Below are 16,118 nucleotides of genomic sequence, written 5' to 3'. Positions count from 1 at the left end.
CACCACCACTACACCACCACCAGCACCAGCAACACCACTACACCACTACACCACCACCAACACTACACCACCACCACCAACACCAGCAACACCACTACACCACCACCAGCACCAGCAACACCACCACCAGCAACACCAGCAACACCACTGCACCACCACCACCACTACACCACCACCACCACCAGCACCACCACCACCACTACACCACCACCACCACCAGCACCACCACTACACCACCACCAGCAACACCACTACACCACCACCACCAACACCAGCACCAGCACCAACAGCACCACCACCAACACCACCACCAACACCAACACCACCACCAACACCACCACCACCAGAACCACCACCACCAGCACCACCACCACGACATCAGGGCCGGGCCCCCATAAAGCTCCTTTACTGCTCTGTGTTCCGTAAAACACGATAGTGGGGCCACGCCACAATCACACTGTGTACTTCAGCGCTGGTGAAAACATTTTTGAGCCTGGGCCAGGAACATAGTGTTCCTCCCTCCTCTCTCTCTCTCTCTCTCTCTCTCTCTCTTTCTCCTTTTCTCTCTCATTTTGTCTCTCGCTCTCTCTCTTTTACTCCCCCCTCTCTCTCTCTCTCTCTTACTCCCCTCTGTCTCTCGCCTTCTCCCCCTCCATCTCTCTCCCTGGAGCTGGTTGGAGCATGTGACGTCTCCTGGCGCGGTGCCTAGCAGGGACCAGTTGATTTAAATAAGTGAGCGCGTTGGCGGCTGACGGGATGTGGAATGCAGGTCTTGTCTGCACATGACAGGAACCGCTCTGTCATGAATGTTTTCCATGGGAGCCGGCGACTCTGTGTAGTGATGTAGCAAAAAAACCAATAAAAGCTGAAAATGAAAGCTTAAGAATTACCAATGATGGTTTGATTATCTTCTGATCCCCACCCGAGTGAGATCAGAATCGTGAATAGATAATTACTCCTGCTGCGTGTGAGAGTTCTCTCTCCGGCCGGTCAGAAAGTGTTGTTGAGAACACATTTGAGAACCAAGACAATCAGATAATGTGTTGTTGTGTCGTTTCAATATGATTTGAATGAATAAAATTAAATGTTGATGATCACCAATTGCTTGTGATTTCTACTGCTGTCCCACACGCACATGTTTGTTTTGAAAACAAAATTATTATATTAACGGTGATGACAATGATGCAATTATACCGGCGTCAACTGTCTTTCCAATATGAATCACTTCACAATTCGCCCATTAAGAACTTGTTGCTCACCCAGCTCTAAACTGTTTGTTTTGTTTGTGTGTGTGTGGGTGTGTGTGGGTGTGTGTGTGTGTGTTTGTGTAGCCCTTGGGTGATCCTGAGGCCTCAGACTGGGCGACCCGGGGAGGCGGTGCTGATTCAGCCTCCCAGAACAGACCGGAAGGTCACGGCCAGGCCAACAAGAGGTCGCTGGGTGACTGGGTCAGGGCAGCGCAGGCCATGCATATGCACACGCCTCGGAAGCAGCCCGACGCCCAGTCCAAGACTCCGGAGGACTCTGGGAAGAAGAACCGGAAGCTCACTAGGTGTGGTGGAGGGATTTCGGTTGTCAGCATTATTGAGGCTTTCTGTTATTAAATATACTTAAATTGTTTAATTAAATTATTTAATTGTAATTCATTTTTTCATACTTACTGCTTCATAAATTGGTTCAGACACACACACACACACACACACACACACACACACACACACAGATTAGCCACGGAATTACACATTCTCAGAATAACCAAGAGCTTTGCCAGCTCAGTGAGTTTCCACTGATTGAATGTGAATAAAGGGACACCTGGGTGCCGCCATGCAGCTGCTAAATGTCACTGCCGGGCCCGTACACATGAAACACCACAATCTGCCATCAATGGAAGAAGCCACAACTGCCTTTCTTTGTTGGAAAGCAGTGCTCTCTGTGGTGCACATTGTTTCCTCCCTGATTATTACACAACTGTGTGTGTGTTTGTGTCCCAGCGGAGGGTTTGCAGAGAGGCTGACTAGGCTCCAGGGCAGACAGAAGTCATCCTTCAGCCTCTGGAGACACCTGTCCATCGCAGAGGGCTCTGCAGCCACAGGTATTCATATGACCACATACCTGCACATACACTTATATAAACCATACACAAACATACACATACACATACACACCATACTTATACACACAAACACACACACACACCATATAGACTCACACACACACATACACATAATCATACATACACACACACACGCTTTATAAATACAAACACAACTTACATGCACCATACATGCATACACACACACACACCCACCACATCAACTGCTAGTTGAAAGTTCACAGGTGCAGCTCGCCGTTCAGATGTTATGAATGAGCGGTCGGGTTTTGCCATCCTCCCCCCGAACTCTGTCAACAGGTGCAATGCGTGTGTGTGTGTGTGTGTGTGTGTGTGTGTCAGTACGTGTGTCTGTGCACGCTGTGGTCGTCCTGAGGGGGGGACGGCGGGCGCTGAGGAAACGCTGTGTGCGTACGCAGGGCCCACCAGTGCACGGTGGGTTGGCGGCGGCGGTGGAGTCGGGGCAGCGTGTGGGTGGCAGGAAACCGCTTGTTTGTTGTTGTTCTCCAGTCTCCTTTCCATGGCGAGGCCGCCGTGCCACGAGCTCATTGTAATAAGCCGCAGACAGCGCCGTCTCAAGGTGACAGTTGATCGTGGAAAATAGGAAGAAGATGACGCCCACCGCTGCCACCACCATGCAGCCCCCTTGATTCTGTTTTCCATCCAGGAATGCATCTGTCAAGGTTGAAGTCGCTGTTAAGGGGCCCCACACACCGCCCAGACTCAAGCCAACAGCCGGCTGCCTTTATCCGACCACTCCGTCGCCTGACCCGTCGTCAGAAAAGTTACATTGAAACACACCACGAAGACTACTGCCAACTGCACAGTAGCATGTACGTTCTGCGCTTAGTTGCGCGAGATGCAATAAGTCTCCTTAACATCGGGTGGCGCTAGTCTCGTGGCGTTGGTCCGCCCCTCTCACACACACGCAGCTGAACACACCGAACAGATTTGTTCATGAACTCGTCGTTTCAGATGGCCAACGGTTAGGCCAGCGTGTTCCACAATTTAAAGTAGCTGAAGGGTTGCTGGTCGTTTGCGTACACCGTCCATCCTCTTCTCCAACGATATCCAAGTTCTGCTGCTGTCTTCGGCCAGTAGGGGAATGGGATTCAAACCCTTGGTATTCTTTCAACCCTATTGCACTTTGTACCAAGAAAATAATTCATGTTCTTTGACGTGCTTGATTAGATGTAATTTTCTTATAATCTGTTTTTTTTTGTTTTGTCTGCAAAAGTGATTTATGACCATATAGCACATGATAAACCATACCACACACTCAGCTAGATTAAGGCGTGTTATTATCTCACTGTGATAACTCCGCTAAGGTGTGTGTGTGTGTGTGTGTGTGTGTGTGTGTGTGTGTGTGTGTGTGTGTGTGTGTGTGTGTGTGTGTGTGTGTGTTATTACTATAATACCTTATCAGGTACCCTCCTAGTGTAATCAGATCATTAAGTTTGGTCTTTGAAGCCATTGGCCAGGGTTGTAGCCCTGGTCGGCTACAAGCCCTGGTCAGCGGCCTGCATGATCTCTCCTCCCCAGCCTTTCTCCTAGTAGAGGGAGAGAGAGGGGGAGAGAGGGAGAGAAAGGGGGAGAGAGGGGTGTGGGGGTGCAGCTGAGCAGAGATGAAACGTTTGCGTGCATGTCGAGACAATTCCCTGCAGATCCCACACTCTTCTCATATCGAAAATACCCCCTCTGGGTCGCTTCCCGCAAGTGTTCCCGTGAACGCAAGACAGTGCTGCATTGTCTCAGCCAAGCTTCGGCGTTTTTTTTATTATATCAACGCTTGCAATGATTCACTTCAATCAACGCACAACCCCTCATGTTTTGCGTTCGGCCAAGTGGCGGCCTTATCTTGAGTTGATTTATGGCTCGGCGCGCAGCAACAATAATTGTTCTCCTTAAACGACATGTCTCTCTCTGCGTTGTTTTTCGAGACCAAAGGTATTGAAGAAAGTCTTCCACGGCACATCAGCACAGCACACTGGAATGTGCAGTTGAACCCAACACTGCTCAAACATATATCATTTTTTCAACTTTTCAATGTACAAATGCAGGAACTAATTATTGAGTTAAAAATGTTTTTTGCATGAGCTCAGTCATTCAGACTTTGTTTTTGTGTATCGCTTCATAGATCTTTAATAGTCTTTGTTTTTAATGCAGCTCGGTTGCAGTCCAACAGAGCCCAGAGGTTTAATGGACTGATTGGCTCATTACCATTGCTCTATTGGAGTGCAACGGTTTGGACCGCAGGAAGAAATCCTAACCGTGAAATCTAAACAGTTTCATGAGTTTATTTATCATCAGGAGTGTCATCGATTCATTGCTTAGAGCGCGTTTCTAAGATCCAGACCAAGCATTTCAGTCCAGTAAACTACTCCTTTCTCTAGTCCCAAGGGTGTGGGGAAGTTTGTGGAAGTCAAGACTGAGCGTTGAATGTTTGATGGTCTAAGGTCCAATCGTGGTTTATAGCGTCAATCTCAAACCCCTGACTGTACTGATCTTGCAGTACAGTTTACCTAATCTCCATGTTCAGTATTAAATGCCGGGGACAGGTCGGCCTGCTGCTTAGCGTGTTTGTCTCCCATTCAAAAACGAGTTGTCCACAATCTACCCCACGCCTTTGAGCAAGAGGCCCGGGTTACTCCTCCCTGGGCCTCCACGAGATGTTTCTAAAACGTGCTGTCAATCACGGTGAGATTAAGCATTCAGCGAGCGAGCCAATAGCAAACACTCTGTCTTCCTCGATGGGATTAAACAACTTTTAAACGACCGCCTCCTCCCTCGTGCGTCCGTCATGTCTCCGTGCAGCGGTCCAGCCTGGCGTGCTGGTGCTGGAGGTCCTGGACGCGCGGGAGGAGTGCAGCATGCAGCTGGTCCACTGCGAGCAGCGCCGGCCCCCCAGGGGGGAGGCCACCGTCCCCCCCGCCGTCACTCTCACGGCCGCCCGCCTCTTGGTGCTCTTCGACAGGAAGACCTCAGCACAGCTGAGGCCCGTGCCCAGGGACATCATCCACGTGTACCCGCCATGGTGAGTGGGATTCTGGGTAATGTAGGCCTTTGGTTCCTGATCTTGGTGACCAGCATAGCCTAGGGGCCTTGTGGGAAAGACAGGAGTCCACCTTATAAACAAAACAAACAAACAGACACCAAGGTCTCAGCAGCCCAATGCCAAGTGCCGTACTCAAAAACATTAGGACTCCATGAAACAGAAAAGAAGCCACAAACCACAGCTGTGAATGAATTATCAGCATGATCGTGTTACTAATTGCAGCCTAGCATAAAGGTACAGCTCTAAAAGTGTCCTTGGAGCCACCGGCATAGCCTAGGAGGGGCATTTTGAATCATTCTTGTTCAACTGTGTAGGACAGACGCCGTGCCTGGTGACTGGCCTTGACGCCTGCTGTCAAACAGCACGCAGGAAGACCTACTTACCGAAGCGGTTCAGTGTTGCATTCAGATGAAGGACCGTTTTTATTTGCATAGAAGCCAACAGTAGCTGGGGGGAGAGATCGATGAAGGTCAAAGGTCAGAAATGTTTCCCAAAAACAAGGCAACAGAGGGCCACCCAATGTGGACAACGCTGACTGCAGCGTCAGAGGCCAGATGTGCAGATGGGGGTGGAGGAGGATGTGTGCGGGGGAGGGGGAGGAGGATGGAAGAGGAGGTGGGGGAGGTAGATGGGACAGGAGATGGGGGGGCGGGGGTGGTGGGAGAAGCGATGGGTCAGAGGGGCGGGGGAGGAGGATGGGAGAGGAGATGGGTCGGGGGTGTGAGGGTGAGTTATACATGGCGGATGCTGTGAGGGGCCCAGCGGTGGAGCCCAGCTGTTTGGAGTTTGCGTCCCGCATGCGCTGGACGATCCAAGCTGGCGGAAGCTCAGGGCCTCCTCGGCGCTCTGACGTCACCACGCTGCTCCAGGGAATGCTCAGCATTCCTCTTCCTGGCAGGAGTTAGGTCATTTCCAAGCAGGCTGGGGGGGAAAAAACACTGGGATTATTTTCTGGTGCATTTGGGGAAGAGAGCGGAGGGAGCCAGCGCAGGGGATTGGAAACACATGCTGTTTTTAAGCGTGTCATTCGCTTTTGTGTTCAAACTGACTTTTCTTTCTTTCTTTCTTTTCCCTCTCTGCACGATTGTACTTTTTCTTTTCTTTTTTTACTTCTCGTCCTTAATCGCAAGCTCGTGTGGAAGAGAGGAGCCCACATAGTGTTTGAATGCACTGCCTTTGTTGCTCGAAATCATATTTGACTGTTACGGGGCGGGGGGGGGGGGGGGGGGGGGGGTGTTTTGATTCAGCTCCACACACTTTAAATGTAGGTCATATCGTTTCTTCAATAGTGCCCTTTACGGACAAGAGAGGGGAAGAGAGAGGGAGCATTATGTTTTATTTAATCTTTCTATATCAAACATGTTCACATATCAACACATCAGCACCGGGGTCTTGGGGTGGAAAAACACAGAATGCAGTTCAATCAGCGTCTGGTAAAATTCCTCTTATCGGCTTCCTGTGTGACGCGAGCCATGCTGCCTCCTCCTCCAGACTCCTCCAGTAAGTGAGTGGGCTGGCTCCTCCCACCTCCTACGCACCTTGTGTGTGAGAGGGGAGGAGGTGGGGGGCAGAAATACCTGGCGGTGTTACTCACTGACGGGCTGTGACGCCAGCAGACCGCGCCACTCCTTAAGCATTGAATGTAACCTGTCCCCGGCATCTGGATGTTGATGATGAAAATCTGCTGCTGCCCACTCACCTGTTCGGAACCCAGCCCCACTTCCTGCCTCCGTGTTCAGCTTCTTTTCTCACCTGTGCACCTGAACAGCACGTTCCACTCCAGGTCCCCGCCCCGGGGCGATCAGGAGAACGTCACACATCCGGTGCTATAGGGGTGTTGACTTGTAGTACCAGGAAATAGAGGATTATTGTTTGAGATTCCAGTTAGTGCGAATGAGTCAGTAATGATTAAGGTGCAAAGTGGATGTATAGGTTTTTTTATTTTTTTTTATTAATTTTGAAGAAGTTTTTATTTCTTTTGACTTCCCTTATTGGGGTCGTAATAGTTGACCCATCAGATCCTATTTTGGTTTTCCGATGTTTGAGTTTAATTTAAACTGGTGTGAAATAGGAATCATTCCCAAAAGTTGTGGAATATGCACATCAACATCTTTTTTATTTGTATTGTATTTATATTTCTCTTCCAAAGCGACCACTTTTTAGCGAGCTAAGAGTTCAATTACATTTACATTACATTTACATTGAGGGTATTTAGCAGACGCTTTTGTCCCAAGCGACTTACATAAGTACATTTGTCAGAAGAAAGAGAAACAACAATATATCGCTGTCGGTACAGTAAGGATGTTCATAGTACCAAGTGCCAATTTCTAACAATCACTAGGTTAACCCATTCCCCGTAAACAACAAAGATAGCTAAGATAAGATGCTAAGTACTATTCTTAAGTGCCAGGGCGTTCAAACATATAATAAGTGCGTAAGATTACCCCCAGACTGAGGCCGTAGGGACGAGCTGTGTCATGCTGAGGTGCTGGAGCCACCAAGACTGCCTGGCCATGAGTCAGAACACTGCAGACCATTTTTTTCTCATACAGGAAAAGGGCCGTCATCACACTTACAGCATAAATGTTTATACCTGCTTTTCAAATGGCGGTGGAAGCGTCAGCCCTCTTCAAAAACCACCTTTTGGCAGAAGCCTTGTTTATTGCTGTTCGGAAACACGCCTGTGTTTTTCACGTCAATACCGTGGGCGTGGAGGGCTGGAAGGTGTTCACACTCTGCTCACTCTCAAAGTGTGTTCTTCTGTTTTTTACCGAGCTTCAGAATACACATTCCTTCACCGCAGGATGGTGTCAATGTTAATGTTTTGTTTCGTTGAACTATGAAAACATGTTTAATTGTTGACGGTGCAGGTAAACCAAACTGATCATATTTGCGTCTCGCGCTGCATTCTAGTAAAAACAATGCCGGTGCCTGATGTTCGTTGTTGTGTTTGACATGGTATTTAACCAAATCCCCCTCCCGCAGTTTGTGTTCGTGCAACAACCATTTCCATTGAAAGGTAATTTGGCACAAATCGCAATCTCAGCGAAAATCTCAGCCCACGCATGATTCTGATGGAGCTGAACGTGTTTCATACCATGCCTCGCGTTATCTTATCAATAACCCCCGTAATGTAATTAAAAACAATATGAATTATAGTCTGCATTCCACCATATATGCTGCATTTAGAGGCTTCTCTGGTATGGCTGATAAAGCAATGTTAATTAATCTCTGTCCTTCCACGCAGGCAAAGACTTGACGTCGAAGACGAGAGCACCACCGTGATCCTAAACACACACTTCAGCCAGAAAGTTTATTCTGACGCAAAAACCACCAACCCACAGGCCCACCCCAGGACCCTGCCCCCACTGGCCAGATGTGTGCCCTACTCTTTGTCAAACACATTCGGCCTGCATGGAGTGGACGCCGTCAAAAGGAAGGATGCCACCACCGAGCAGGTGAATGGAGTATCACATCACGATCGTATTCCTAAAAACTTAACGGAAGCATTGTGTGGTGTCTCATAGCCCACACACTGCAATTCCTCGTAGCGGTTTCCTCGGAAACGGAGACACACGCGAGAATACCGCGAGGGGATCGATTCTAGAGCAACACTCTGACGTTTGTGCTTGTTTCAATCACACCGCTGGCCTCGGGTCAAGAACCTGCCTGCCAAACCAACAGGGAGACATGTACTCTGACGTCTTTGCATTGTGTTGCATGTAACCCGACCACTCTCTCTCTCTCGCTCTCTCTCTCTCCCCCCCACAGGTTGCGAATGGCGAGGGGGTCGTCGGAGGTCCGGGGGATATGGACTGGGCTCCGGGGCACTCCCTCCTAGAGGCCATCGAGGGCCTGGGGCAGCCGGGGTCCTTGGGGCCTGAGGTTCGGGTGGCGGTCCAGCGGGTGTACGCCTCCTACGTGCCCGACCGGCCGATGGCGTCGGCGGCCAGGCCCAAGGCGCCGCCCCCAAGGAGGGGCCGAAGCAGGTACGGCGTGGTGTGGAACGACTTGGCCCCCTGTACGTACGCCACCGCCAGAGGTTGGTGAGCACGGCGTCGGGGGTCGGTCCCTGTGTAACCTGCAGAGATGCAGAGCTATAGTACATTGTGCATTGTTCTCGAATCTCTCCCCCAAAGCACATCCCCTCTTTAAAATAACTCCCGGGGTCCCGCTTTGCATAGCCCTCCTGGATGGGCACCCCGGCCCTCGATAGTCGTGCTATTGTTCGCTGTGCAGGAGGCCCCCCCCCCCCCCCGCAGAGGGGCTCACGCTGTCTCCAGCCATATGGCTCTGCTCGACAAAGGACACAAACATTTCTAATTGAATCCAGTCCCCCCCCCCCAAACCCCGTCTCTCTCTCCTCTACCGGAGAGAGAAGATAGATCCAGGCCAGCAGCTCTCTATGAGGACAGAGTGATTCTCTCTCTCTCAGAAAGCCTGTGCTTGCAGGACTGTGCCAGAGCTGAGTAAGCCCCCCACTTCCCCCCCCCCCCCCTGTTCTCTAGTCCACTGGGGGGCAGAGGTTTGCAGCTCTAGCTACTGCCAGAGAGTAAAACAAAAAGCTGGGCCGTTTCTGAAGGACTCCACTCTGCTGAAGTCTAAGACTGTGCAGCGTTGCTCTGCAGCCAAACCCCATGTCGGTTTACCGTCACAAATAAAGACGGTTCTGAATTGGTAATCCACGAGCGCAGGCGTGAGCGTGTACCACCCCTTAACGGGAAGATATTCCCCCATCACGTGTTAAATATTTGACATATTTCTTCAATGAACGAAACGTAAAACCGCGGCAAATATATCACAAACCAGAGTGTTGTTGCGGCAAGCCGAATCCCCCCCACCCCCCCCTTACGGTGTGACGTTTCACCTTGAAATATGTGACGGATTCCCGGGAAATAACCACGTCTGGTGAAAACACTGCGTTACTCACAGGCCCGGGAATATCGGAATCAATGGAATTCAGCTGCGTTTTAGTCAATGAATCACGGAAAGGTCAGCCGTGAAGGACGGGCAGGGAGCGTGGCCTGTGGTAACCCCCTCCTCCAACGGGTGTTGTTGTTTGGGTGTTTATTTATATCTTGGCCTTGCCCCCATCACGTGCCCTCTCCCTGGCCCACGGGTTCAGGCCAGGGAGAGGCGAGGGGACTTCGAGGAAGGAGAGCTCAGCTGACACGGTGACCGGGTAACCGGACGCCGGTCCCTGACATGCTAGGCCCCCGCATCTGGTAAACAAACACTGGGGACTCTGAGGCCCTATCAGGTCTCGGGGCCCCTGACCGGATTGAGCCGGTACTGGCGGCGGTGCCGGTCGTAAACGTCAGCGCGGGGGAGGGAGGTGTAAGGGGGGGGGGAGGGGGGAAGTGTGTGTGTGTGTGTGTGTGTGTGTGTGTGTGTGTGTGTGGGGGGCTGTAGGGGTGAGGAGGTCAGCGTTAGGATACAGGGGGAGGTGTTCATTTTTTTGTTGGGAGTACTTAAAGGTGTTGCTTTGTGTGTCGGACCTGGCTAGAGTTTGCATATTGTGTGAGTGTGTGTGTGCACACAGACACACACACTCACACACACACGTGATTGTGGATGGGCCTAGTTGCGTTGGGAAAGTTGCAGCCAAATGCTTAATTTACCATCGAGTCCTGATTTACACAAATTGGGGTGTGTTGTGCGTAAATATTCCTCTTGTAATTAAAATGAAATCTGCGTCCATCTATGGGTCGGGACGGGAGACGTGTTGTGGTTTAACGTCCCCGCCGGCCTCATTGAAGGGGGGCTGGAGACAAGGACAGTTTGTTCCTGTAGTGGCTTGTCCCCAATTCCCCGTGAGTCACTCTCCTGGTCAGCCCGCCCGTTTGATCCCTCTAGTGTTTCAGCCCCTCGTACATGGGGCAGAGGGGCTGTGGAGGAAAGGGGGGGAGGGAGGGAGGTCCAATGCGCCGCCTGTGGAAGATGTTTGCTTCCCGTAAATGCGGAGCAGAATAAACAAGAAGGTTAACTGTTTACAGGGACCAAGGGAGGGAGGAGAGTCCGGCCCCCTTTTCTTTTTTTCTGCACCGGGAACACAATGTGCTGCAGTGATCCTGTTACAACCGTGTTTATCACTCGCACCGCTCTGATTGGTGGACAGCCTGGAGGGAGGAACCCCCCCCTCAGCCCCTCACTGACTGCCAATGAGGCCTTTCTGCTGGGTTCCTAACATGAGCTTCACTCACTCACTGTGCAGCCAAGCCATGCGTATGTACATGTGCACACTGCACAGCGCCCCTTGAGTGAAAGAGTATATGTGTGTGTGTGTGTGTGTGTGTGTGTGTGTGTGTGTGTGTATGTGTGTTTGGACAGGCTCAATGGAGCCCTGTTCCTGGAAGAACCTCCGACTTGCTGAGAATTTTGTGATTGCTCACAATAACAAATTCCTAAAATCAGCCTGTGACTGAATCCGGCCAATGGGGCGAGGGCTGGGGGAGCGAGGTTCTGCTGTTTGAGGAAGTTAGGCTGTGAACAGTTAGAAGGGAGGGACTGCGTGAAGGGGGTGGTTGTTTATGTCAAACGGGCAGAACCCTGAGATACAATGCCTCAATCTGTCATCCCCCTGATCAGATTTCATGTTTAAACAAGTTGTGGAGTTTGGGTGCACCATGCTTGGTAAATATTTTGCAGATAATGTCAAACCTGTCAAAGGGACAGCTTTTTTGTTTTCAAATCCGTTTTTTGGGGGGTTTCATATTGGTTTTATTTGATCTGTTGATCTGTTTGAAGTTATCAGTTAACATCACAACATTATTGCATATACAGCCTATAGGCTTTACCAGCATGTCGGGTTGTCTGAGTTCCAGTAGTTCTGTCCTCATGAGCTATGAGTTATTATCCTTCGTGTTTCAGCATGTTTGTTCTCTGAACTCATGCAAACTGTGTTTATTATTGATAAGCAACACTGGAGTACACCTTTTAGGACTCACACACAATAAGGCCCGTCCCAGAATCTGTAAATATTAACGTCGCTGATCTCTCCAATGTGTGCATTTATCTCATGTTCTCAACGCATGTTCTGGACTTTCTTGACAGACGTGTTACGAGGTCTTTAAAACCTCGCTGTTTGCTCTGATACATTCCCCTCCCCTGTGAGCCTGTCCGTTGGGTTCCAGACTTTGAGCCTAGATTAACCTCATGTTTTCCAGGACTCAAGAGAAACGGCAGTTTTGATCCCAGCCGCTTCACTTCATATCAGCGGTGCGTTTCATATTGTTTGTGCAAAACAAGACAGACAACTTCAACAAAAACAAGTCAGAATAACAGCCCTTTAAGAAAAAAGAGAAACACCCATCCCGCCAAAAATAATTTCAAGAATGCTGTTTGGGGCGTCTATTCTGAAGTCCCTTCAAATAAACCCAGACGTTCACCGTTTATAGGACCAATCAGGTGGTTAGAAGAACCACCGCACAACTGTCCCTCGAGATACGTGTGCGCACACACGCGTGACCCATTGCACAGCGTGCACCCGGGTGTGTGTGTGTGCGTGCGCTATGAAACCATGTGGTATGAGCTTCAGTGTTGACTGTCAGGGCCTGTGTCGGGGCTGTGTCTGGGCACGAAGGAGCGGGCCGAGGTGGCGGCAGAACCCGTTTGGTCTCTCCCTCTCGCTGGGAGCCGTACTGTGGCAGCTCAGAGGAGCGCGCCTTAGCCTAGCCCCGCTGGAGGCCAAAGGTCTCCTGCTCCGAGTCGGAAGCAACCTGTCGGACCACTGCCGCCCCCACCAGCAGCCAGTAACGCCGGGGCGCAATGTTAGAAGAACTCAGCTAAGTACTTTGTTTAAGTGCGAGGACGTCCAACATACAATAAGTGCGTACATTAATTGGACATATACCACCAGGTGTGAGTGTGATTAGCCATTACAAGCCGTTTTGAAACTGTGCGGCTTCTGACATCACAGGTGGGCGTGTTGACTTTAACCCTGGGGAACAAGTAAGCTCAATCGTCAGGTTAGGATGACCTGGAAAAATGCACATTCATGCCAGGCCTCAAAATCAATTATTGATCGCGCCCTGGAAAATGTGACCAGTAAGGGAATTCCCAAGCCATCGTTGTTATTCAGTGCTTTTATTGGTCAGGTTAGTTCATTCATATGCACAACGTCATCATAGTAGAGGCTGGCTCTGGGAGACTGGTTGAAGCCATCTACTATGGGCAGATGTTTTATGGGTCAACACTTGGATGAAGTGTGTTCTAAATACAGATTTTATAACTTCAATTGAGACCTGTCAAATAGAGTTGATTGTCAACTGGTAAGATAGTAAAACAAGAAGGAAAAATGCTATTAAATGATCCGTTGACGTGATCGAAACCAATGAGACGATAGTCAAAAGCCGCTACTACAGCCACGGGATTATCCCTGGGTTAGGCTCCCAAGATGAGTCGCCAGGGGGATTTATTTTCGGGTTAACCTGGTAATCCAGTTTCTTGAAACAGGCCCTAGTGGTTGACTAGGGATAATGTGTTAGTCAAAGTGAATCCTCCAAGTGTTGCTTGCTGCACTACTCATTCACATGAGCCTAATTGTTCCTGGCGTACTCTTTCACTGATGGTTGCGTTTAAGCGCATGTCTATCATTTGGATTTAAATGCGATTTTAATACCATTATGCATACTCCAATAGTGATTCATACTCTTACTCATTCTCTGATAATATATACTTTTATTCATGCTCCAATAATTCATACTCCAATAATCCACACTTATATGTGTCACACGCTTATTCACACTCTTATAATTCCAACTCTAATAAGACATGGTCTTATGGTGAATGCATTGAATGAATGAAAGTCCTGTTCTTGACGTGTGGCCCGGCCCCCTTTACGTCCCATCAGGCTGTGCGCTCTGGTCCAGGATGGCCATGGTATCTTCAGCGTGGTTCAGCTCCAGGCTCTAGCCTGTGACCAGGAGCTGCAACAGTACACCCAGAAGTGGCAGGGAAGGGCCTGCGCTCTGAGGAACATCAAGGTGGTGCAGCGGGTTACTCGGGAAAGGTGAGACCACACACACACACACACACACACACACACACACACACACACACACACAACCGACCTCATCTGAACCCAGGCTATCGCTACAAGCTGGGGCTTAGACCCCAAACAAACTGTATGTGTTCATAATTCCTTTTACAATCATTAAAACCCCAACCAGTGTCTCATCTCAACGTCAACATTGTACCCTCTTATTATCCAGCTCCGAGCGGGAGAAACCGTTCATCTTCCAATAATCCCCCAACTAGCCGTTGGCTTCTCCTCCCAATACCCCACCACCGCTACAAGGCCCAGGAACCCCCACTAGCCTTTAGCTCCTCCAATACCCCACCACCGCTACAAGGCCCAGGAACCCCCCACTAGCCTTTAGCTCCTCCAATACCCCACCACCGCTACAAGGCCCAGGAACCCCCACTAGCCTTTAGCTCCTCCAATACCCCACCACCGCTACAAGGCCCAGGAACCCCCACTAGCCTTTAGCTCCTCCAATACCCCACCACCGCTACAAGGCCCAGGAACCCCCACTAGCCTTTAGCTCCTCCAATACCCCACCACCGGGAAAAGGATCCCCCACTAGCCTTTAGCTCCTCCAATACCCCACCACAAGGAGCAGGAACCCCCTCCACTAGCCTTAACCGTCTCCTCCAATACCCCACCACAAAGAGCAGGATTCCCCCACTAGCCGTTAGCTTCACCTCCAATACCCCAGGATGAAGGATGAGGATGGGCCCTTTTGGCAGCCGAGCGGCCCCTCATCCCGCTGTGTGTTGTGGGGGGCCCCTGTGTGTTGACATGTAAAGCGACACCGAGGTCGGCTCGACTCCCTCGCGAGTTTCCACCCCAGGGAGCCCAGATTAGCAACAGTTGGAAGTATCGGCACGTTGAGGGTGTTCAGGGTCTTCAGTGATGGACCGGGGGTATGGATACATGCACGGGTTCCAGCATACCAGACTGTCTGAAAGGCCTTCAGCGGAGTCTGTGGCCGGGCTCATGACAGGTGACCCCTCCAGCACATGGCCTGTGTGTGTGTGTGTGTGTGTCTGTGTGTGTGTGTGTGTGTGTGTGTGTGTGTGTGTGTGTGTGTGTGTGTGTGTGTGTGTGTGTGTGTGTGTGTGTGTGTGTGTGTGTCTGTCTGTCTGTCTGTTTTCCATACAGCACCATGCTTGCCGTTTCTGAATATAAGGAGGAAGTATATTTTAATGCACTTAAGGTGTATATTATGTTTCATGGTATAATACCATGAAAATATGAGGTGTTTTTTTTTTTTTACCTGAGAACGATCCCTTTATATCAACATACAGGTGCATCTCAATAAATTAGAATATTGTGGAGAAGGTTCTTCATTTTTAATACTTCAATTTAAAAAGTGAAGCTCATATATTATATAGATTCAGCAGACCCAAAGTGAAATATTCAAGCCTTCATTTGTATTAATCTGGATGATTATGGCTTACAACCCAAAATGCAGTATCTCGGATCACTTTTGGCGGAATGAATCTATATAATATATGAGTTTAACTTTTTAAATTGAATTATTGAAAATAATTAACTTTTCCAGAAATATTCTAATTCATTGAGATCCACAGAGGCGGCCAATGTTGCACCTCCATGTTTCTAGTGGCCCAGAACAGACAAACAACCCTAGAGAGAACACGCTTGTAAATAACAATCAAACTCCCGTGCTGTGTTCCTATATCCATACTTCCATGAGTACACTTAAACGGAGTACACTATCCGCACTCACTAAGTGCGCTAATCAGATGTCAGTGTTGTTCCAAATCGAATACTCCGTGGTGCACTGACCGGAAACTACGATCACGACTGCCGCCGCGCCTCCCCCGCAATAAACATCCCGCTTTGAACGGTGAACTCTTTACGCCTAGCAGCTATAAAAAGCTATAAAAGCTATAACAACTACAAAATGACTCTATTAATGCAGGCTA

The 16,118-nt window shown here is 49.7% G+C and overlaps 1 protein-coding gene across 3 annotated transcripts in view; it reads left to right on the top strand.

The window, feature by feature from the left end:
* The window catches only part of spidr (scaffold protein involved in DNA repair), a 31,643-nt gene that overhangs the window by 6,438 nt on the left and 9,087 nt on the right, over nucleotides 1-16,118 (top strand). For all 3 annotated transcript variants that reach the window (XM_079750390.1, XM_079750391.1, XM_079750389.1), the window contains exons 7-12: nucleotides 1,332-1,552; nucleotides 1,992-2,092; nucleotides 4,925-5,144; nucleotides 8,413-8,623; nucleotides 8,937-9,154; nucleotides 14,017-14,175. In XM_079750390.1, the coding sequence (XP_079606516.1) occupies nucleotides 1,332-1,552; nucleotides 1,992-2,092; nucleotides 4,925-5,144; nucleotides 8,413-8,623; nucleotides 8,937-9,154; nucleotides 14,017-14,175 (1,130 nt within the window). The remainder of the gene's footprint in view (nucleotides 1-1,331; nucleotides 1,553-1,991; nucleotides 2,093-4,924; nucleotides 5,145-8,412; nucleotides 8,624-8,936; nucleotides 9,155-14,016; nucleotides 14,176-16,118) is intronic.

The sequence above is a fragment of the Pollachius pollachius genome, assembly GCF_949987615.1.
Source record: "Pollachius pollachius genome assembly, chromosome: 14".
Lineage (NCBI taxonomy): Eukaryota > Metazoa > Chordata > Actinopteri > Gadiformes > Gadidae > Pollachius > Pollachius pollachius.
The sequence above is the reverse complement of the archived record's forward strand: the minus strand, read 5'-3'. Positions and strand labels throughout refer to the sequence as shown.